The 23,895-nt window shown below is 46.8% G+C and overlaps 2 protein-coding genes across 2 annotated transcripts; one reads left to right on the forward strand and one right to left on the reverse strand.

Moving 5' to 3' along the window:
- Window positions 1–562: 562 nt before the first annotated feature.
- On the reverse strand, window positions 563–3,915 carry MANBAL (mannosidase beta like). The gene is made up of 2 exons (XM_074157293.1): window positions 3,727–3,915; window positions 563–1,160 (listed from the first exon to the last, which is right to left on the reverse strand). Exons 1-2 carry the CDS (start codon window positions 3,874–3,876, stop codon window positions 1,053–1,055), a joined length of 258 nt encoding a protein of 85 aa, XP_074013394.1. The 5' UTR covers window positions 3,877–3,915; the 3' UTR covers window positions 563–1,052.
- A 10,782-nt stretch (window positions 3,916–14,697) lies between these two features.
- On the forward strand, window positions 14,698–20,973 carry GHRH (growth hormone releasing hormone). Its single transcript, XM_074157587.1, has 6 exons — window positions 14,698–14,755; window positions 17,994–18,093; window positions 18,714–18,845; window positions 19,742–19,846; window positions 20,442–20,579; window positions 20,910–20,973. The coding sequence occupies exons 2-6, from the start codon at window positions 18,014–18,016 to the stop codon at window positions 20,971–20,973; spliced, it is 519 nt and encodes a 172-aa protein (XP_074013688.1). The 5' UTR covers window positions 14,698–14,755; window positions 17,994–18,013.
- The last annotated feature ends 2,922 nt before the right edge of the window (window positions 20,974–23,895 follow it).

Consider the following 23,895-nt stretch of genomic DNA (forward strand, 5'->3'; position numbering starts at 1 on the left):
CTTAAAATACCACATCTCCTCAGGCTGAGGTTGTATTTAACTCCAGGAAGAACAGAGCAAGGGGAGGTGCAGCAGACCGTAGCAGGTAAGGCTGGGAGGGAGTTTGCAGATGCAGCAAACCCCAGCTGTGCCGAGATGGAGCAGAGGGTCAGGACTCAGCTGGCAGGAGGGTTTGTCACCAGCACAGCCAGGCCGCGCTGTTCCATACACGAGCAACGCAGCAGCACTGTGAGACTCCCACCCCGGAGCAGCTTTTCTCCAACATGCAGTACCTTGGTCTTCCCAAGTTTCCAAGAAAACGCCTTTAGCACAGGCATTAAATTCTGCACCTTCCAGAATGAAATTGTTCCCTGATCCTTGTAGTCATTGCAGTCCCCACCACAGCTTCAGTTCCCTGAAATGTACCTGCTTCCAAGGGTGGGAACAGAAAGGAAAAGTGCATGGGTGGGGAATATGAAAGAGGTAGCGACGCTGGGGAAATGAAAGCTTTCATCTACAGCAGTCTGGAATCTGATGAGTTATTACCTCAAGAATTAAAGAATGTAACAAAGACATTAGTATTAAGCCATAAAATGCAGCTATGTATTTCAGACTAGATGACAACAGAGATGAATACAAAGCTGTGTAGTGTGGTATCCTTGATGCATTTGATCCCTCTGCCTTCAAAAAATACAACACAAACCGGTATCCAAAGTAGCAAACCCATGCTCCACCTTCCGCAGGGACTTTACTACAAACCCTAGCCAGCACAGAGGAGCTACGACAGGCCTCTCTACCCATGAGAAATGACAGAAGTCACTTTAATGGTGACTGATGCATTAATCATGTCAAATGAAGTCCTGGATATGTGAAGTCCTCTTTGCTTGTAAGAAATCTATGGCAGAACCTTGCCCCTTCCACTCTTATCAGTACCTTCTCCCTTGTCCCATGCAAAGGTAAAGCATGGCAATGCCAGAAAACCATTTAATATAGTTAGTTGCCTTTGATGTCATGTCTGAGGAAGCATGATTATAGCTGATTATTTTGTCTTTTGAGGCTCATCGGTCATGGCTTTATCGTTTCTTTTTGGTTTCCTTCTTGGGTTTCTTGCTGATCTGCGGAGCAGTTGCCTTTGGCTTCTTCACTGTCTCTGAATTCTTAGGCTCAAAACTGTCCGAGTCCTACAAGAATCAATTAAGAAACAGTCAGTAACTTTTTTTTTTACAATCTGCTGACAGCTCATTTTGTGAATCTGAGTATAAGCCAAAGGAAGCAAATGCTGGGTATCTCTGTTGGAACGTATTTATATCAAACTGAGTCCACATTTAATGAGACTCAAGCAGCACCATCTCTGCTTCTTCCACATGTGCTTTTTGATGAGTTTGAGTTTATGCACAGAAACAGCTTGTTACCAGAGAAGCCGTTAAAAGCTGAAGTGTCTAAAACAGGCTTTGGAGAAGAAAAACAAAATCAACTTTAAAGGCAAGAAGAAAATGAACACTAAATGAAAACTATTCAAATTAAGAAAAGGAGAAGATACGATATAATCAATCACCAGTGTGCATGGAAACATTCAGCAGGTATTTCTGCCAAATGTTAATCATCATCACGTGCAAGACAAAAAATATTCCCCAAAACAGTAGTAAGAATGTAAAGTTCAGAGTCTCTAAACCAAGCCCAAAATCCAGGCAGGGAACTGCAAGCAAAATTTTCTTCACCTGGACTAACAAGGAATGCTTAGATACCCTGCTTATTTCCTTCAGGGGAGATGACAGATAATATTTCAGCCATGGGAAATAAAGTCTAGTTATCTTGTAAAAACACAAGGGAACAGCGCCAGTCTCATCTGAGAAAGCACACACATGCAGATTGCCTCCTTTCATTAAATGCATTTGAGTATAAATATTGCTTTAGCATCTTGGTTTCTATCAGTTAGAGTGTGCCAACTGGAAAAGGACACACAAAAAACGGCTGAGCAAGACATGCTAGTTTCAAGCTTCCAAGACAGCACTCCAGATAATGGAGGGGGAGGCGAGCATCTGACAGTATCCTTTTAATCAAGGAGCTTGGTTCAAACGTCTCTCGAGTTACTGGGCTATTACAGTTCACATCTGTGTGGCTTTCCAAGGAAGGAGACTTGGCTGGCTTTCCAAAGGCTGGAATCGGCGCACGGGGAGCTGGCAGGCTCTGGAGGAATGGAGCAACATGCAGTTATTACTCAGGGATGCAGCGTGCTCCTGCCGTAAAATGAACACTGCTGCCTTCTAATGTTCAAACCAAGGTAGACTTCAAAGCCTGAAGCTTCCAAGACAGAGAAGCTCCTCAATATCCTACCCAAGCTCAAGCATCATTCCCAAGATCTGGAAGGGTGGCCTCTGGTGTTTATGGTCTTGTAAATTAGTCATATGGACAGTAAATCAAGAGGACAGTATACATATGGAGAAAATAAGAAGTACAGCATGCAAACATCAAAGCACACTTGCAAATTTAAACAGTAACAGGTCCTTGAGTTTTTATCATTTAAATTTGGGGCCTGTCTTCAGGCCCCAAACTTCAAACTAAAGCTCTCACTCTATTCAGCTTTCAAGAATCAGGCTACTCAAAAATTTATCAGGGGAAACCATGGACTCTGACAGACGCGTGCTGGTGGCTGCAGAATAATGGTGCAAGACTTGTGATGCCACTGCATCGTGACCAGCGGCCACCTGCTTCATCTGCCTGCTTGGAGCCACAGATCCTGCGGCAGGACTAGCAGGAGGGAGCACGCACCCATGCCGGGGCAGCATCACTAATCCCGTACACCACATCACACCCACAGTTAAAGGTGAAAGCTTTGGGTCACAAACTGTATCCTTCACACTGTACCTCACCCTCAGGCATTCCCTTCCCCAGACAGGCTGAAAATTTCCACGCTTCCTCTTCACAGGAAAGAGAAAACATGGCAATAAAGATAGCCTGAAAACAGAACTTCCCCTGCCAAGCTGTTACTGAAAATACATCATACACACTTAGAGAAAATCTGTTTCAAACCACCAAACTTGCAGCCTGATCACCAACACTGAAATACCTGTCCCCAGCACCACAGGCATTACCAAACACATGGAGCTCTTTTATCAGAAAAGCCAGGTAGATGCAGGTCATGCCACTGTGGCCCAGTCTAGAGGAACTGGAGTCCTGTAGCTCACCTCAACCTTTCACTTCAACATTCTCCTCTACTCACTGCACCAAAGCACCCTCCATTTGCCAGTGCAGGATTGGGTGTCAGGACTGAAAACTGCCTTCCTCATGTTAGACTATACTAGAAATGTCACCTGTATCTCGTTGCCAAAAGTTCCACACAAACTAGAGCTCGGAGTCATTCCCTGAAAGGCAAAGGGGACACCGTGCCTGGCAATTCGTAAAGCAAATCAGCAGAAGGATGACAATACAGGGTTGGGACTAAAGGCTTCTCGTGTGCAGTCAGGAACAGCACATACATTTTGCACAACTTGCCAGTGCTTCAGGTCACTTTTTTCACTGACATTGAGAGAGACCCCGGCTCAGGTATTTGTGCCTGACTTTCTGATCTGGGGGTATATCACAAGAAAAAAGCTGGAGGTGGGAAAGCTAGAAGGAAGGAAAGAGAACAAACAATGAAAACTGTCATCAATCCCAAGGCCATACCTCTGTGTCTCTACTCAAAGTTCCCTCCCACCCTATTTTCTCTGACTCTGCCCATCTATGCCAATATTAAAGAGCACTACTTACTGTCTTATGGGACTTTGAAACTGGCAGGATTATGGCGAGCACACAGATAAGCTGGAAAATGGCTCCAAAGAAGAGTCCGTAGCGTAACACGTTCTCCATGAACGTGGGCTCAGGGATTTCAGGTGGGGAGAAATCCAACTCAGCAGCCATCGTGAGTTCACCCTTCTTCTCTAATGCTCTTGAGAAGACTGCTTACTACAAGGGGGGAAAAAAAAAGAACAATAATTGGCATCATGCTTTCTGGTATTCACTTTCCATTATCAAAAAATTACAGACTACCTCATGCAGGTTTTTTTAACACACTTTGATCTACAGAACCAATAACAAAGAGCAAAATGAAACTTGCATTTTATTTGGATGCTTGCCCTTTACCACCTGCCTAAGAAAATAGTCCTCAAATACTAGTATTAGTCCATTTGCAGGTGAGGGCAAGACAAACAAAATAGGAACAATAATCATGAAACAATAAGGGAAAAGCTTAACAAGGAAGAATATACTTCTCCCTGAAGCTGATCACACAGGGTGACTATTATTCACCTTTACTTACATTGTATATGTGGTCACAGCCTCACTGTTCCAGATGGTGTAGAAAACCAACTACTACTTAAACAAACCACACAGGAGGCAGATCTGTTGAAGACAGAGGAATGAGTTATGTGTTTAAAGTTAAGCATGGTTTTAGAGGGCTTAGTGTAACAGGCTGCTATACCTTGCAACGGTCACACAGGTAGGTTGTGGCGGAGTTGAAAATATTGATCTCCTGGGTCCCAAGCTAGTTTCTGAGCCATGAGATCAACCTTTCTTCCTTCCTTTATCTTTTGCTAATGGAGTTGTCAATTCATTCTATGAATGACTAATGGCTTTCTACAATAACGGAGAACTCTCCTGCCAGATTTGCTGGAGTAGGCCACACAAAGTCCCAAAAGGGAAATTCAATTAGTCTGAGATGGCATCAGAGCTCAATTGTGATTAGTGCCTTACTCAGTTTTCCTGACCTGTATGATCCCGGTGTGTGCTTATTGAATCAGCATTACTTATTGATACTTACAATTCTCTTTATTACCAAAGCTTGGGTGTGAGGCTGTGCTGCATGCACATTTCAGTTGAATGGTAGTAATCTGCTTCCTAGAAAGGATCTCCAAAGCTGTCCCTGTATTTCTCAGGTTAGGAGGAGATTTCTACTACCTGCAGATGCGACCCAGGTCAGAAAGATAGTAAACTCGGAGTATAATTTGAGCAAAGTTATAGTTGATAAATTTGAGAATCAATCAACAATTTAATGCCATTGCATAAGAGGCAAACGTCATTTTGAGACATATTAGAAGGAGTGGTGCATAAATTACAAGAAATAATTCTTTTGTTTAAGTTCAGCAGAGGTACAGGATCTTATTTTGAATTTTAAAAGAAAGGAAAAAATTCCCAACTGCACAAACCACCAGCCCCTGGAATAGAGAGATTGTGGAATCCCTGTTGCTGGTGATTCAGAAGAGCAGATCAGATAAGCATTCACCTGGGATGGGGTGTGAGTATGTATAATCCTGCCTTTGAATCAGGAGATATGAATAGGTGACCTCTTGTGCTCCCTTCCAGGTCTGTACTTCAGTGAGAGAACATTTTTCAAATTCTGATTAAAATTCAATATGCAAGGGCTGCATGGGACCTGTACATAAAGCCAGAATACACACTGGGCCACTCAGGCTCTGCAAGTCCCAATGCAGACCCAGAGGCTGCACCAGACACGCAACGGTGACAACAAAGTGGCTCATCCCTAACTGCTTTTAACTTCTAAAATGCCCTCTCTCCCAATTCAGTAAGGCAGCAGACCCTAAGCAAGAAACAGAAACATGGGAAACTTCACCCCTGAGTTGCATTTTATCTCAACTTTATTTATTGGGATATCTTTTGAAAATGTTATTCTTGCCCACCCCCTTCCTCAAACAGAGCAGGAAGTGATGTGGCTTCATTACTCACCCAGAGTTTTCTCAGGACAAACTCCTACTGATAATCCTGATTCATACACCTGAAACACAACACACAAAAAATACACCAGGAAAGGAAACTGATGCAATGAAAACAAACAATCTGCATCCTCATCTTCCGAAAGTCTCTTTCTATTTCACCTCCCTGCAGGGTATTAGCAATTCTCTAACAAATCCCAGGTGACACAACCAGCATCAAGAGCTCCCACGCAGGCTGGTAGCAGCTGCCACTACCATTTTAAGCACCAACCCATGAAATAGGCTCAGAGAAAACCTGACAGCATGCACCAACTAGTCATACTAGAGCATCCTTGCTTGCACAGCAGCCACAGCAGGCAACCCATATTCGGACCATTAGTTTTCCTGCTATCAGTGGAGCTGACCTAATATTAGCAAAATATTTCCCTGTTTGGATAAAAAACTCCTGTGGTTAACACAAAGCCCAAACCTGCACACGCAGGGGGGCTAAACCTTATGCAAATGATCAGGCCAAAGTTGAACACTGAGGAACCCAGGCTCAGTGTCAGGCATGTCGCCTTCTGCACCAAACGCAAAACTTGCAAAGTGAGTTTTCTCACCGAGAGCACTACCTCCTTACACTCTGCCTTGCGGCTAATCCAGCAGGTCCCTGGAAGATAATGCAGTCTTCCTCCCTGTTCCCAAGAAGCTAACAGCTTCATCGCCTCTTCCTTGGCTAACAACTCTTCTTCTCCACAGGTCATCAACCACTCTTTTCCTCAGACTGCCTCACCTATTAACATGGCTATACTTAAAGTAATGGTTCTTAAATTGCATTTAAAGATCAGTACTCCTATTTCAGACCCCGAGAGGAAGCTCCCTCCCTACAGCTTCCTCATTCAGTCCAACAGCAGCTACCACCTCTCTGCACAAGCCTGGCCATCTCACTGGAACACAACACCAGAAATAGGTCACAAACAGTTGCACTGCACTACAGGAATTGATTTTGACTATCTGTTTAAAACAGGGTCTTGGCTCTATAAGGGTTTTACAGCAAGCCAGCTGCCCCCACACAAAAGGGCTCAGCCCTGTAGCAAAGCCAGAGCTGTACCACAGCGCCAGCGAGGGGCTACTGAGGGCTGCAGGATCATGCTTTTGCTGTGCCATCACTGGAAGATGATGCGTATGTCTCCCTGGGAACAGGATCAGGCTCTGTGATCAATGACCAAGCGTTTTCAGGATCAGGGCCACAAACTAGCTATCTCAATAGAGCTAGGACTGACTCAAACCTTTTTTTTTGCTGTCCTGTATTTCCCAGCTGACTTCTTCAAGACCTAGCACTACACGTTAGCATAGGAGAAAGCCACAGGAGCACTTCCAAGTAATTTATATTAGCTTCTTTTTGGGGCGGAAAGAAACAGCAACAGTACTGGTGCAGAACATGAATGCTTCTGGCAAAGGATGAGGCAAAAAAAGCTGGCACTGGGTTTTTAAAACGACTCAGTAGGAGTTGGGTTGGCGACTAACGAATTCATATTGGCTTCAGGGGGGTTTGCCAAAGCCTGGCACTGCCAAAAACACGACCCTCAGCGAGGCCGAGGAGCCTGTCTGTAGCCTTATCACCCCGGTGCCAGGCAGCCGGGTTTGCCAGCCCGGGGACTGCAAAGAGCAGCAACTGTGCAGCCTCATAGCAGGGGACACCCCGAATTCCTCCTCCCTTCTCGAGAGAGCGGCTCTGTGCCGCTCCTTGCGACCAACCCCGGCTGTGGCCGGAGGAGCCGGCCACCACGGCACCGGCCAGGCTCTCCTGCACCCAGGGCTCTCCCGCCACTGGCTGAAGCCACCGCTCCACCCCTCCCAAAGGAGACCCTTCCAGCAGACCCCTCCTGCAGCCCCCGAGCTGCCTCCCGGCCTCCCCCTCACAGCCGCCCGTCCCGCTCACCGCCCCTCTCAGCCAGGCCTCGCCGCCCCGGAAGTGGTTCCCGCCCGGCAGGAAGTACACCCCACCCCGCCCCTAGCAACCGCCGGGGGCGCCGCGTTGCTAAGGGCGACCCGCGGGAGGCCCGGGGGCCTGCGGGGCCGGGTTTCTCCCGAAAGGCTCCTGAGGCCGCTCGGCGTCATGCAGCCGCGGGCCCCGTCCCGCCTGTGGGCGCCTGTGGGTCCCGACCCCGCGGTGGGTACCCACGGCCAGGCCCGGGGTGCTCCACTGCCAGAGAGGCCGCCCCGGGCCTTAACGCCTCGGCGTTAATGTACTCGCCCTGAAATCAGTGCAAGCATTTCAATTCCTGCTATCAATAGCGTGGCCTTTCAGTCCTGGCAGGTTTCTCTTTATCCGCAAGGTTTTGATCTGCTCCCTTGAAGTGCTCTGGCAGCAACAATTAAGACGCGTGCTTCTGGCTTTGCTCTTGCCAGGGATATATATTTTTTTTTAAAACTTTTAATGACCCGGTTCAGTATCCAGCTCTGAAATGGAGATGTCTCGATAAGATGACCTACAAAGGGAAAAAATGGCTTGTGGTCTGTTTTGCTCCTTTGTGGTATTTAAAGAATCCGATTTGTTTTGCCCTTTTCCTAACCCTAAAATATCAGTAGTGCCAGGTTAGTTTTGCTGCAAAGCTTTATTATCAGAGAGCCTAAATACTCTGGGGAAAACCTAATCGGTTACTTATCTACTGAGGGAGTAAGGTATGGCATTTGTAATAAAAGGATTTTCTAGGCTGTTACCAAGCATTTGAATTAAATGGGTATTAATGAAAACAATTTCAAAGGTTTTGAGCAAATGGATTAAAAACCTTTCATCTTTTTTTTGCCGCAGAAGACTTCACAGACAACTGGAGAATGTGTACGGCTGTGAGTTGCAGAGGCCAGAGACACTTGTACAAAGAAATTGTTCCATCATAAAAATCCTAAGGAAAAAAAAGGGACTCTTATTTAAATAATTACCAGAGCTTCCCTTGCCCTTGGTGAGTGGCTGCACTGGCCAAGGAATAAATCCAGAGCTCAGGAAAAGCAGTCAATTCTGCCCTTTCAGCTCCCAAACACCGACTATTTAGGACATAAAAACATCGAGGAGGGAGAAATAATTCTGTGAACGTCAGGAGAGATCCTATTGGTATGGATTAAATTGCCAGATAAATTCTTCCCAGTACAACCAGTACACTGAATTTGGTGGGGCTGGTGTCCACAGGCACCTTCCCAGAGGCTCTGATACTCACCGTTTGAAGTTTGCAGGCGAAGGGGAAAATACACACTTAGATTGCACCAGTGCTGTGTGTTTTCTTCCTTTCTCCTCCTCTCCTCCAACAGAAATGGCACTACTTATTCTGAGCAGAAATAGACAGGGGGGACGGGGGATGGGGGACGGACGACCACCAGTCCATCCCCCCCTGAGACTTTCAAACCCTTGGAGGGCAAAGCCAGGCTCCACAGAGGAGACACTCCTTTGCCTTTGAACCGCAAGCAGGTGGTGCCATTAGCCCGCGTTGGCTGCCTGCCTCCCGCCAGCACCACACTGACCCCTGCGCTTCAGCTGATTGTGAAATGATAAAAAAAAAGGAAGCTATTTATTAAAAAAAGGGGAAGATTTTTTTTCCCAAAGCCTACGCGATGTGAGTGGGTTTCAAAGCTAAAATTGATTCAATACGGGGAAATGGCAATTTTGTCAGCACCCAATTCCAAGTAGAGGCAGAGCTCAGGCACGAAGTCTTTCTCCAAAACCAAATCATTCTTAGCTCTTAGTTTTTTCTACATTTCTTCTTTGGTTTGCATTGCAGTATTTCCTGCATGCCTTTTTGGTGAGATCTATTTATTAACATTCATTGCACATGTACCGTATCCTGGTGCGCCAATGTCTTCTCACCCTCAGGTTGCATATCATTATCCAGCCGGGAAAAAATTAGCAACAACTGCTTTCATTTTTCAGCCCTTACTGGAAACCTGGCCTTCCTCACTCCCTCTCCATAAACTACGTTTTACTTTTTCAATACCAGTAATGAATTTCACTCAAATTCTGCTTTTTTTATGAGAAGCCTTCAAAGCGCTTTCCCAGGTGAGCAGTAATAGCAGTGTTTGGATTCTGCTGGGAAACCAAGTGACAGAACACGCAACCCAACACCCAGCCCGCCCTGAGAGGGGATGTTGGGGTAGTCACTAGAGCTCTCTGTGCAGAAGGTGGGCATCTGCAGACCCTTTCCTACACTGCCTCTCCATCCCAGAGCATGGATGTCTTCAGTGCTTCCAAAAATCAGGAGCAGGGTCCTCAATTGGGGCACCAGCACCCAAGAGTTGGTGCCTGAAGGACCTTTGTGAGCCTGTTTGTCGCGAGTCAGTGGCAGGGTTAGGATTCAAGCCCTGTTCATTGATTCTGGCTGGAATGTACTGCGTAACCTTCTAGCCCAGGCTCCTTTCCAAACTGAAATGACCAAAGACAAACTCCTTGATTATTGAGATTCACCCCTGGCATCCGCGCTCTGTCTGCCGGGATTGGAAGAGGAAGGAGATGGTATTTAAAGAGCCAGAAATTCAGGAACCAGTAACTCTCAAGCCTGCAGCTGAGTGTAACATGCTGACATCTGGCTGAAACTCTTGGCAGTTCACATGGGCGACGCTGAAGCGCTGCAGCAGCTCTGCCAGGAAATAAACAGCCAGACAGGTACAGGCTCCATAAGTGGATCTCACCCGCAGAGCTCATCAGGCCTCCTGACAGATACACATCTCCCAGGCTGGTGCCATTTGTTCCATTGTAGTCTCAGTGATACGTTAACGTTTGAAGATTAAGTAGGCTTTTCAAGCAGGCTTTTAAGACTGTGAGACAGTCCTTTCTGATCGCGCTTCTTGCATATGTTGAATTACTGATTTATTTTGTCTATTTTTAATCTCATTCCTTGTTTCAGACTCATTCTCACAGTGCAAACTGCCCTCTCATGCAGAGGGACTCCTTCCTTGAGATTATTTTGATAAATGTTCGTATTCAGCTTCCTACCAATCTGAATTCCTCAAGGGAAAATTCTCCCCAGGAAATCTATTGATGTTCAGAGGATTGAGTCCGTAGGATCTGAAGATCCAAATGCCAGCACTTTATCCATCCAAGGTGGAGAAACCAAGTCTCATATAATTTTCTAATGGCAAGTCTCACCACACCTGCTGGGTTTAAGTTTTGGGCCTTCTGCTTCTTCCTTAGAAGAAACTGGGCCAAATCTTGTTTTTTTCATCTCATTTTTGTTTGCTTGCCTTCCACAGAAATGACTGCTTTTTTTTTTGCAAAGAACTTAGGAATGAAAGTTACTTTGTGCGCACCAGTAACAGACAATGTAATTAAATGATTGATGATCAATTTATTTATAACATGCCTTAGTTCTGCCACTTGCAATAAGACAGTTGAACCAAAAATGTGTTCCATCCTACCTCTAAGATGGCAAACCTAGGCAAAAAATATAACTTCTGATCTCAGGCAGTTCTGTTTAATTTACAATTAGGGTATTTGTGATAAGTTAGTCACCACCACACCTTACAAGTAAAAGAAAACACGAGACAACAGTTGTGTGGAGCTCTCTCAGGAGTGGTGGGGACTGGAGAAGCTGGGGACCGACAGCCACCGTCTGTGCCATTTTGGAGTAGTGCAGAAAAGCTTTTGATAGCTGAGAATACAGAATTGTTGGGAGTTTTTTTGCCATTTGATGAGTTACTTCTCACTGTCATTAGTTTCAGCCTCACAAGGTGAGCAGGACCATTTCACATGCTGCTCGGCTTAGCTGAAGCCATATGTCGCGCACCTGGAACAGACAGAGGCAATTTTTTAAAGCACGGCATGGAGACCGGAGGAGGTAAAGCTAAGAGGAAATCAATACCTGGGAAATTGCTGCAGGATCCTAACACTGTGTCCTTTGTCAGCGAAGGACTGGCACTGAAATAAAACTACCCGGCACTTGCTTCACCCAAGGACCATAGGGAGGTCAGGTCTGCATGGATGTGACTCCAAAATCCAGCAGCTCCAGCTGCAGAAGGTACCTGTGGCAGCTCAGACCTGGCCATAGACTCCATGGGGCTTGCACTGGTGTGGGCTTGGGTTTGGAGGGCAAATGGACACTTGCCCACCGTGTGCTGTTAACCTGAAGTGACGATCTGTGGGAGGCAATTTGGGTGTTACGCACCTCTGTTTTGGGAGCCAGCGGATGCTGACAACACTAGCTGCCATGGGGAGAAACTGGGAAGGTCCTAGGGACAAATCAAGAGATATTCTAAAGAGAAAAAGCTGTTCATTTTGCAAAACAACTCTGTCATCTGCTGTGCCAAATTATTATTGATACTAAAATGAAGTTCCCCCGAGGAATGCTGTCACACAACTCGTACATTTAGAGTTTGAACGCCACTGATACACACAGAGCAGCTCTCGGGCGGTGAGGAGCGCAGGACTGCAGCCAGAGCCACCCTCCTGCGTGTGCAGGGGGTGCCAGCTCTACCTGCGTGACTGTTCCACTGAAAAAATGACCCCGAGAACAAAGACCATAGTTGCCAGCATAAATATACACTGCAACACTGGCAAAAACTGGCTGCAAACAACATGCAGCATCTTCACCCAGAGACGTCAGCAGCCAGAGCATCCAATGTGGGAGTTGAGCTGAGGCTGAACTGCTGGCAGCAGTGGGGGTCTGTGCCATCTCTCCTGCTGCTGAAGTAGCCTCACTAGCCAGAGGGAGAGCCCAAGGAGTCTGGCAGAGGAATTCCACAAATGACCTTTCTGGGTCCTGGGAAGATACAAAGGTTCTGACTAAAGCTGGGACAGGAAATCCTGGGGACAGAAAAGCTGCTCTATTTATGCTATTTCAGAACTCCTAAGCTGTATACACCCAACAGAGCCTGGAGGGTTTTTAGAAATTTCTGCTGCCTCCCGCAATTAATCTGAAGTCATAAAGAGAGCTTGTTGTTGCGCGAGTCTTGCTGGGTCCAGCTGTGCATGACAGGAACCCAACCCCAGCAGCGCAAGGAAACCCCTAGGACGGTGGAGCTTTATAAAGCCGTCTTGGAAAGCAGCTCACTTGAGAGATGAACGCGAACCACAGCCCTCCTAATCCAAGCTGGGCAGCAGGCAGCTACAAACAAGTCAATTACAGACCGATTCCCCTTGATCTGAGAGATATTGCCCCATATCTTACAGCAGCGCTGTGGAAGGCGATGGACCAGGAGGACAGGGAATTAGCACAAAACCACACTGTAGGATAATACCTTGAAACAGCGTAGGCTTTCGACTGGTTTAACAACATGGTCTGATTCATCTGTTCAGCCAGCGTAGCACCAAGACAGTGGAAGCAAAATAAGTCATGCTGAAAAATTGGTGCAACTGGCCTCACACATGAGAGAACATGAACAGATTGTTTCAAAAAAGCAAACAAAAATCCCTTTCCAGTTTGCAGAGACAGCCCACAGCTGTGTGCACCAGTACAGGGCTTTTGGAAAACCTGCTCTGTGCTACCCAGAAATGCCCTTCTCTGGTGTTCAAAAGAGCATGGCACACGTGATATACCTGCCTAATTTGCACGGCAGCTCCTCTCCCCATGAACAGGCTGGTGCCATTTTATTTTTTTTAAACTGGAGGAAGGAGGTAGTTCTTGCTTCTCTTCCCATTGTTGTACTGTTCCTCAATTCCACTAGAAGGGTCCTGGTTAGCTGCTCAGTTCAGGATCAGCTCGAGCTCCTGCTTTGGTCTGTTCAATCCTTTTTCACGATTTCTCTGCGAAATGGCCCGGTCCTGATTCGACACCGAAGGGAACATGAGCCCTTGGAGCACTCAAAGCAGGGAGAGCCCAAAGGCATCAGTGCACATCTGTCTATACAGAGTGCCTTCATTTCCATCCAGTTTGGAAGGAGGATATTGCCTTATTAAGAAGTGAGCCGTGATCACAGTGCTGATTTCTCACCTTGGCAAGAAGGAAAGAGGCAAGGGCAGAGAGTCAGACCAGTGCTGAATGCTCCTGATCCCCTGCACCCTACGTGCACACCAGATGCACCCTCCTTCCCTACAATCCACCTCTGCCATGAGTGCTCTGGTGGAAGGTGAAGGTATTCAGCAGCAGGCAGGTATGAGTCATCTCACCTGCTGAAACTTCTTCCCAGCATCGAGTCACGCAAGCTCCGAGATAGAAAGGTCTGGGTCCCCATCAATTCTGGGCATTATAAAGTCAAAACTAAAAATCTGGCAGGTAGAACTCATGCTGGCACCTCCTCTAAACTGTCCTGGTCTTCTTGGCACCAAGACTGTATGTTCTTTTTAATGGGGCTTTCACAAACCTTGTTCCAGCAATGAAGCCAGCTGCCAGCACACGCTGCACCCCAGGGAAGACCCTCGACTTTTTCCAGAGCACACAGGAAGGGAGCAGGGCTCTCCAGCGACTTTGTGTGCTTGGTATGAAGCTGTGATGTTTGCGAGGGACTGAAGCATGAACTGCCCCGCTAACGCTAGCAGGGGTGAGTAACAAAGGAGAGGGAAGAAAAGGCTGATAATCAAAGAAAAAGAAAATAGCAAAAAAGATAAACCCTCCCGAGCAGGCAGTGTGAGAAAGTTATTAATGGTTAACTCTCTCTCATTGTGGAGTAGGAGGAAAAAATGCAATTGCAAAGGGAAAGAGAAGTTTACCATGCAAAGCAAATTTATCATTCACTTTGCCAGGTTATTGTTGTTATTATTTGCTCTTCACTCTTTTAATGATAAAGCATGAAAATGACCCTCGACTACAGGCATAACCCCTTCCCCGCAACCTCCCTGCATGCATGAAAAGGAGGATGCTAAACACAGCCTTTGAAATTCAGGAGGATAATTGATTCTCTGACGCGTAGAAGCCCACAGGACTCCTGAGGGAGCACAGGTATAAAAAGAGGAGCTACACCTCCCTGGCAGCCAGAGGAGAGCTGGGGGGAGATCCGAGAGCGTCCTCCCTGCTCAGCACCGTCCCGGGTCCTGCCCAGGCAGTGTGCGGAGGGGACGGACCCAGCAGGGCTCACAGGAGCAGCTCCAGGGAAGAAGTAGTTGTATTTGCAACAGGGAAAGGAAACACCTGAGCAGGAGCTGATCTGGGAAGCGCTTGTTTTCTAAGGGAACGGTAAGTGAGAGTCTGTCTATGCGCACTTAACAAGATAATGTCTATTTGGAAATTTGAGACAGTTAAATGACAGTGAAATGCAATCAAAGCTAGCATCAGCAATTAGCTTGCTCAGGTACAATATCCTTTGTACCATATAAGATTTTTTGGTACCAAGTTATAGAATGAAATAATAATTGAACTAAAGAATAAATGCAAATCAACAGAATTGTAATATAGATGAGCCTTGTACAAACATGTTAGACATTTAACTAGCTGTAGCACAGTTTCCCTCTTATGCTCTATTGGTGCGAGTTCCTTTTACCCTGGAAAATGAATGCTGTTTTACTGACCCATCAATAAAACTGTGTTTGAGCCAAACCAAAGTATGAGGAGAAACGAAACAGCGTGTTACAGATAAGGCAAAGCCAGCTACAACGAGGCACGGTAAAGCACTTAAAAGGATTTCTGCTTTTCTAATGTGGTATTTCATAGGATAAAACTTTGAACTTTATAAAACTGCAGGCACACTAAAAGCTTCGTTTCATCTACATGGTGGTATTTTTCAGACTGATCAGGCTAAGGTTTCAGGAACAGTGAGAGATAGTTACCCCTTCTCTCCAACATCACTGTCACAACACCGCTGCTCGCGCTGCACAGGATGGAACGAAGCCATTACTCTTTATCTGCTGGAATGGCACTAAAAGCTCTTCATCTTAAGAGGGATTTATTTATTAATAACTTTTTCACATGTTGCCAGAATGGAAAGTAAGGTGTCCGTCACCTCAGAAGAATTTCGAAGGTGACGAGGTTTTGCAGAGCTGTCGAGCTGCCTGTATGCGGGGTGAGACTTCAATTCCCCGGCTTCTCCTCTGAAATAGCAGACGCTTCTGGGAAGGGGTTAGGACTTTCATTTCAGTCTGCTTCCCAAGGGAAAAAAGGGAGACAAATGCCCAAAAGCGGGGATAAGAAGCAGACCGTAGTTATGGGAAAGAAGACAAAGCAAGACAGGGGAAGAAAAGCAAAGCCAGAAACAAACAAACAAAATATTGCCAAGAAACTAACAGCAGAGAAAGAAAAAAAAAAAAATCTCAAAGGGACAAAAAGCGATTCTGGAGAAAACCCCCAGCTTTCAAAGAAGAGAAACCAGATATAGAAAGTGATAAATCAGGGCTGTATCCTAGGAAGAAAAAAGGGAAACACACAACATTGGGCCAGGTTTTCTTTTGCATTGATATTTCACTTCTCAGCTCACAGAGCAGCTCTCGTGGTACTGAATAAATCTCCTGGTTGGCATTTCGTATAGATGCCGGTGCCACAGTCTCGTGGTAGCCCCTGACAGATGCTTTAGATCATTTCCTCTGTCTAGAAAGATCTGACTTGGGATTTGTCTTGGAGATGTTTAGGGGAGAGGCACAAACGGGGAAGGCTTTTTCAAGTTCAAATGAAAAAGGAAAAAATAAAATAAAAAAAAAAAACGGAAATTTGCTCTCTCTCAAAGACATTTTTTTGCTTCTTCTGAGCATTCCTCGACTCTCTGAGGGCCAGAGCAACTCTGTAAGAGAGCAGGTACTAGAGGTAGGGGATGCCACCCATGAGTTCACAAGAAGCTCTGCTGGAGCCAGGAGCATCAGCGCTGCTCCCAGGGAACAGAAGGGGAAGGTGCTGGTCCCCCAGCAAAGAGCATGAGCAGGGAACAGGGACCAGGCTGAGGATGAATTTCTGATAAGAAACCCCATTTCTTAGTGCACCACCTTTTCCTGTGTCTGTCCGTGCACTTCTGACACTGCCACTAATTCCATTATTAACTTCCATGGTATCAAGATTGGACCCACTTGCATGAGCATCGGTCCTTAATTAGCCTCCCCCCAGTATCCTGATCTACTTTCAGGAGAGTGAGAAGCCGTGTCCAAGCAGAAAACCAGAGCTCTCTGCTGATGTTTCCCGTCAGAATGGGCCTCCTCCTGCCACCACCATCCGTAAAACCCACTGCTTGGAAAGTGCACTTGGGAAATTAGAAGCCCAACCAAACCCCTTCCATTTGGGAACTGCTCTTTGCAACAAAGTATTATTATACATTTGAAAGATATTTTTTTTTAAAGAAATCAAAATCTAAAGTTTCTTTTTCCTCTTCTGGAGATCAAACATCTTTCTACTCTTTTCTTATGTAAAATAAGACAGGGAACAGGGAAACTTGATATTTTAAAGGTTTCTATCCACATTCTTAAAGAATCTTTTTTGAGCAAAAGATCAATTGCTTTCAACCAAAACTCAGGGAGAGCCTTCAATGAAATACCTTCCTACTGTCTCTCGCTTCCAATGACAAAAACATGCCATTCAGCTCCCGGGGGAGTGTGACCTCAGACGACTCAGTCCTGAGTCATCTGTCACACTTCAGCCAGCCCCGGGACACAGAGCTTCACAGGGTGGGCGCACATGGCTCATGTCCATCTCACCTTCCAGCCAAGCCGATGCTCAGAGCTGCGCAGGGGCTCCTCCAGACACAGCAGCCGTTCAGCTCTCCCAAAGGGATGGATTTCCATCCAGCTCCTCCTCTCCCCAAGCACGACAACTGAAAGGACAGCTTGTGTTTTGTGTGGCTAACCAAGCTCAGCACCATTGCCTTCAATAAATGGGTTTGCCAGGGTCACCTCCAGGCCGGTATTACCCCTCTGCCCAGGAATTTTATTTGGATTTCCCTGTTTCTCCCCAATCTCTGGACAGCCAGCAAGGCAGCCCACTCAGCTGTCACGCACTGACCTGTGCCATACACCCACGTGAGCAGCCACACGTCCCCAGGAAAGGTCCCAGATGGTCCTGTGCAGGCAGTGAGGGTCTTCTGGCCGCCCCTGCTCACTGCTGCCCTCCAGCATCCACCCGCTCTTACACTGGTATTTACATCCCGTGCAGTGGTCCCCAGGGCTATCCCAGCCTAAGAGCCCTGCCTCAACCACAGCGAGGGGACAGGTCAATAAGGGGGTCCCAACACTGTGAAACCCTGCTGATCAGCCCTGCCTCCCGACCCAAGGGACACACCAGCTCCCTGAGGGGTCACACACAGCCACTGCACGCCCTCACAAAGACTCTCCCACATCAAGACATCTCTGCATGGGGAAGCACCATAACCGCAGAGAGACACTTCCAGTCCCTTTCTGCCAATGACCAAGCAGGGGGACTGAGAACATGAAGGTGGCCCTTGGCCTCCCCTCCTGGCCCTGAGCATCTCACTGCCGCTGACTCAGACTGCTCTGCGTTTCAGGTGACCCCAAAGGGTGGAAGATGCTGGATAAGGCCACCCTGCTCCTGTTCCTGCATTTAGTCTCATGCTCCATCTCCTCTCCTCTGTACCCAGCTCTCAGGTAAGCTGCCGAGTGCTTTATCCACCGTCGCTCCCTGCCTCATCTCTCACCTTGGGCAAAATAAGCACGTGCCAAATTAAGGTTGCCAGCACTTTGGAAAGCCAGATTAACTGTTCCTGAGTTGGTAAGCCTATTTCTTCACCCTGGCTTAATTTTTTGGCTACAGCACTAGCCTAGGGGCAGTTTCCAAAGAAGGCAGGCACCTGCCATGGAATATTTCAGCCCAAGCAGTTGGTTTTGTAATTGAATGCTTGGTTCTACAAAGGGAAATCTGGGAATAGCAGGCAGCACCTCCAGCTCCATTACTGATTGAAATTTGTGCCTGTAGGCTACCTGCATTGAAATCAGAACTGCAGATACTTTAGTACATGAATTTAACGTTGCCTGCTAATATTTCAAGTATTTCCTTGCTGAAAAAAGTGTTTGAGGCCATCTTTTCACTGCTGAAATAACCTCAGGGCAGTTGCTAGTTGGGGAGAGTGGCAGACACCACTTGTGTTACTGATGAGATGGGCATGGCAAAAGGAGAAAGAAAAAGAACAGGGAGTAGTGGTCGAGAAGACTGATCCCCCACTGGGAACTGAGCAGGTCTCGCAGTGTGCCTTGGGTTTGCCTTGCAGGTACAGCCCAGGGCCAGGTGCTGGCAAGGCTGTGAACTTCCAGCTACAGCACAGCAGCCCATTGCAGAGCCATAACCCCTTGGTGGAGGAACAGGACGAGGAGGGTTTGTTACCAGACCCCACTGAGAAAAGGTTTGTACCTCACCTCTCAGCCCTGTTACGGCGAGAGCATGCTGGTTACAATCTTCCCCCAGCCCAGCAGGTCACGTAGCCCCACCAGCACCACGAAGTCCAAGCTCCAAGGGAAGAACTAAGCTGAGCCCTGCAACCAGAGCAGAAGGCTAGGACTCTGCCAGCTCTCACCATCACCAGTGTCCAGAGCTGTCCCCCAGCAGCAGGGATGTACTAACAGATTGCAGGGTCACACACCCAGCACTCCTGTAGGCTACATAATTTTCCACAGAGCTCTGAGCATCTGGGAATCCATCCAATCCAATACACAGTTGTTAGAGCCTCTCCTCTCCACCCCTGCCAGGAGATAGAGGATGGTTATTTCTGACTGACTCATCCGTGTAACAGTGGGACCAGCCAAGTGGCTTGTGCTTCCCTCACAATTCCCTTGTGCATTTTTGGGAGCCTGAGTCTAACCACAGGCCAGCGACCTGCTGGAGGCTCCTGCCACCCCATCCCAGGCACAGCCCTCCCAGGAGGTGACAGTGCTGCTGCAGAGCACAGGGACGTCCCAGCCCCAGCTCTGCCCCCTCCCAGCCTTGGTTCTCCTCCTCCTTTCCACTAGTCTTCTGACCCCTTTGGTTTGCAGGCACTTCTCCTTACTTGTTTTAGCATGGATACTGATTTACAGACATTTTATTTTGCCTGCTGCTTCCATGTCAGAACTGAGCTCCCTCAAATCCTTTTACCCTCCAACACTAACATAGTCCAATACCAAAAGACATGCACTATGGTTACCTGCCCCTGGTCTCAGCAATGCTACATCTTGTATTCTGTCATCAGAAACACCCATTTCCCACTTAGGAGGTTCACTGCTAGCTCAGAAAGCACACCCTGTCCTTGTCTTTCACCCCCAGGATGCAGCGCCATGCTGATGCCATATTCACCGACAACTACCGGAAATTCCTGGGGCAGATTTCCGCCCGTAAATTCTTACAGACCATCATTGGCAAGCGGCTTGGGTAAGCCACAGCGCTTTGCTCTCCGAGGGCTAATGCTTTGCTTATTACACTGGGCAGTTCTTTCATGCACGTAGCAGAAATACCTGCCTTCCGCTGCAACAGAAGCAATCTCTCCTGCTGTTCCACATCCCTGTGTCTTGGATCCCCCTAATCGCAACTATCATTAAGCAACCTAATTAATCCTCTCCTCCGAGGCTGTAAGTATCAGATCAGCTGAGAGCTCTACCATAATATCAACAAGCAATAATATTTGCAAATAATAGTTGCAATGATCACTCACTGGTAGGAAACAGTTCTCCCTGGCATGGTTTGAACACAGCAAACAGCCTCTCCACTACCACTCGGGTAGCTTTGGCTAGATAGATCACTGACTGCCACTAAATAATACCAACTAGTCAGATGTGAGCCAGCTTAAACCCCTCCTCTAACACAGGAGCAAATACAGCTGACCAGTTTCTTACTGAAATTAAGCAGAACGGCCCCAGGCTCAGACCCAGCAGGTTCCCTTGCTGTGCTGCTCAGCCTGAGCCAAACTTTGAGCGAGGGACTAAAAAGCATCTCTGAAACAAAGATGTTTCTCATCTTTGCATAACAGAAGCAGCGAGAGCAGCCCAGGAGAAGGGGTGCATGAATTTCTGACAAGGCGCCAGTCTGACAGCATCCTGATGGACAGCCGATACCACCAACAGATGGTACTGAGGGACTTCCTGGGAGCCATTCTGCAGAACCAAAGGTAGGTGGGAATCAGTTCATTATCTGCTCACCGCAGGAGTAAGACAAGGTCCTTATTGCTGTCTGGCTTCCAGATGTGAAGCTACTGGATTAAGTATCATCTTTCAGGTACACTCAGGGAAAGAATAAATCTCTTACCTGACCCCATAACCCAGCCCTTCCCTTACATGGGCAAGTAGAGTATAGATAAGGAACAGCCTGTCCCGAGCCATCCCGTACCACGCACGGTAGCGTATCATTGTGCTGTCTTCTCAACACCATAATTCAGTAAAATAGCAGTGGAAAAAAAGAATTTCTCCCTCAGTCCCAATTACGCCATCTTCTCTTGCAGGCCTCAGGACATCAACAGCAGTCGGTTAGAAGGCTTTCCCAGCACCTTGGCTAAGCTCATGTAAATACTTCTCCCTTTTCCATCTCCCCATGCTCTGGTGAGTACCATTCCCTGCTCAATTCTGTACACACTACTTCTGCACTGCTTAAGCGGTTCAAAGGCTCTCCTTCAGCAAAGCCAACTCCCACTGCTGTCCATGAAAAAGGGCGATTGCTGCAATTTAAGGGGGAGAAACTCCCAATTAATTTTGTCAAGTAGCTGAAGTCCAGTTAGTCTGCCAGACAGACCATGAGTGTTGTGAAGCTGCATATGGATGTCTGGGAACAGGCTTGCAGCAGCCAAAAGCAGACTTTAAAGCTACCTGAGATGGGGTGCCCAAGTGTCTAAGCCAGGCTAAAGGCAAACAAAGTCTTCCCTCAGGAGCAGAACCTGCCTCTAAATCCCTGGGACATTCCAGGTTTTCCTTGCCCTGAACAGGACAGGAAGTCTCACTGTTTTCTGTACCACTCACTCCTGAAAGTAGTCACCTGGAACTTGAATTACCCTCTAAATCTTGCCAGCTCTGGGGGACTAAGAGCCAGCATCCTTGGGAATACCTTCACTTGTACAAATGTCTAAAAAGCCTCCAAAGAGTGATAAAACTTTTATGTGCGTGCTCACAAAGTTTTCTTATAATTCTCTTTCCCTCCTGCTTCTGTCTAGAGTAATTCAGAGCTCGTGGGTCTAACTGTACAGTAAACCCTTCACAGCAACAAAGACATTCCCGGATGTGACCAGCTGGAAGCTGATGCACACACTCCTCAGATCCGTTCAAAGGAATGCAGTTCTGATGCACCACTTAATTTACTCTAGTTTTAACGATTTAACTCCCCTCTCTAAATACTGGTCTGTGTACTGAATCAGAAAAAAACAACAAACCCCACCTCCTGGATTAACCTCAGGCTGCTTTACATAAGACTAAAACAACCAGTACACTTGTAATCCTGGGGACATATTGTCTACTAATTAAGGCTTTCAAATTACAAAGCGTAGCAAAATTTCTGCCAAGTCATCATTCTGTTGTAGGGCCTGATTAATAAACATGAGGCCACCAAAAGGCACCTTTAGGCAACTTAGTAAATCGATTACAGCCTCCTCTAAATAGATGCTGATGGCACAGCCACACACGCAGCTGGGATCCAGGCGAGGTAAGACATGAATCCACATCTACCCCCCATTAGAAATGCGGCTGTGGGCTGCTGCTCCTCCATACACAGCCCCGGCAGCAAAACTGAGCTCAAAAAAGCTCAGCTACAGCTACTGCTCAGCCCCGGGGTGCTCAAACCCAAGCTACAGCTCTGCAGGAGTTAAAGGAGATCCCTGTGCATCAGATTGGGCTGTCACCCTGTTTTAATTCAAGGTACCATCCAGTGGCTCCGAACTCCACCCTGGCAAGAGTTACAACTGTAAATGTTTTCAAAGAAGTAAGTTATTAAGCCAGTGATCTCATAGAGCTACTTCCTTTCCCGTCACCCCGATTCTCCCATTGTTTGTGTAATAATTACGTCTTCAGAAATGTAAACAATGTCAGGATGGGGTCTGCCTTCCCATCATTAGCAGGAAATAAAAGTTGTTCTAAATAAACCTGTCCAACAGCAGGTCAGGATGGCTCTTTGTCTGTCAAGACGTTAGTTTCTTGATTCTGGGCCCAGACTGGAAGATGTCACTCAAAGCCAGTGCTCAAGTGCAACTCAGAGCTGTGCTAACACAGGCACCAGGTCCAGCACCTGTAACTCAAGACCAAGCTGGAAATACACTGGATGCAAATACGCAGTGAGGGCTCTGGAAGCATCCCTCCTTGCACCCGAATAATTCCTGGAGAGCCTGCAGTAGATACCATCTCATTTTTCCACAGGTGACCATGTTTTAGGACAGTGAGCTCCCATGCACGGAAATGAGCTCATACTTGCACCAAATCCCTATAGATTCCATTCTCTCTGTTCCCGTTTTACAATTCTCTCACTATGAAAATATTATTAACTGCCCGGCAGGACGGGAAGCAATAAGGGGATGCTGAGGGAGATTGGTGAAGCTTTGACAGCAGCAAGTGCACTAAGGCGTAATCCATCACCCTCCAGCACGCAGGCAGCTGTCACAGCGAGACAGGAGGCATCCTTCTGCTCCATGGTACAGCTGGACACAGAACACGCAGAAGGAAAAACAACCTCAGCAGGCCTGGTTCAAAACGGGTTTGTAAACCTGCTCTCTAACAACTAACACACCTGAAGCCATTGGGACTTACTTGCTCCAAGGAAAGGAATTACTAAAAAAAAAAAAAAAAAAAAAAAGCAGCTTCCTAAAGTAGTAATTAGACATAACAGCAACAAAAATTAAAATTCTGTTAAGTGGCATAAAAGCTACCTGCAAACACTAGATTGGAGACGCCCAATAAAATCAAAAGACCTATCAAAAAGACTTTACAAAGACTTAAGTCTGCATGATTAAACAGCTGGGTGAGTGCAGCTATTTGGAATAAAAGGGTCTCCTTTGAAAGTTGTTTGTGTCAAAACGAGTAAAAAAAATGCTCAAACTCTGGGAGATTAAATATAAAAACAAATAAAGCAAATCAGAAAATGTCTGAGGAATAGAAGGCCAAAAGAATAAACCCCACCTTTCCTAAGGCATAGCCAAGGAGGTGAAAAAACCAATACCAACAAGGACAGCTTAGAGAAGACACATCACAGCAGCGCTCCATGGTTTTCTCTTTGCGTCCGTGCTCTCCTTGGATAACGTGCCAGAGCTCTACAGGCACAGGGAAAGTACTGTCCTAGCATGAGGCAGCAGTAAAAATAATTAATTATAAAACAAAGCTGGTGAGCAAGCAGTAACAAAATACGAGGCTCAAAAAGAACTCACCAGGGTGAAAAGGAATTCCAAGGTAAAATACTACAAATAGTAGCTTAACTATTTCTTGATTAAACCTCCTTTAGTCCCAGAGGGTTTGAAT

Source organism: Numenius arquata, chromosome 12, assembly GCF_964106895.1.
Source record: "Numenius arquata chromosome 12, bNumArq3.hap1.1, whole genome shotgun sequence".
Classification (NCBI taxonomy): Eukaryota; Metazoa; Chordata; class Aves; order Charadriiformes; family Scolopacidae; genus Numenius; species Numenius arquata.

Excerpts from the sequence above, each read along its gene's own strand:
- MANBAL (XM_074157293.1), bottom strand. The coding sequence starts at position 3,876 with ATGGCTGCTGAGTTGGATTTCTCCCCACCTGAAATCCCTGAGCCCACG. Across the intron at positions 1,161-3,726 it reads TTTCAAAGTCCCATAAGACA|GACTCGGACAGTTTTGAGCC; the intron begins GTAAGTAGTGCT and ends TGATTCTTGTAG.
- GHRH (XM_074157587.1), top strand. The coding sequence starts at position 18,014 with ATGCTGGATAAGGCCACCCTGCTCCTGTTCCTGCATTTAGTCTCATGC. Across the intron at positions 19,847-20,441 it reads ATCATTGGCAAGCGGCTTGG|AAGCAGCGAGAGCAGCCCAG; the intron begins GTAAGCCACAGC and ends TTTGCATAACAG. Across the intron at positions 20,580-20,909 it reads GCCATTCTGCAGAACCAAAG|GCCTCAGGACATCAACAGCA; the intron begins GTAGGTGGGAAT and ends CTTCTCTTGCAG.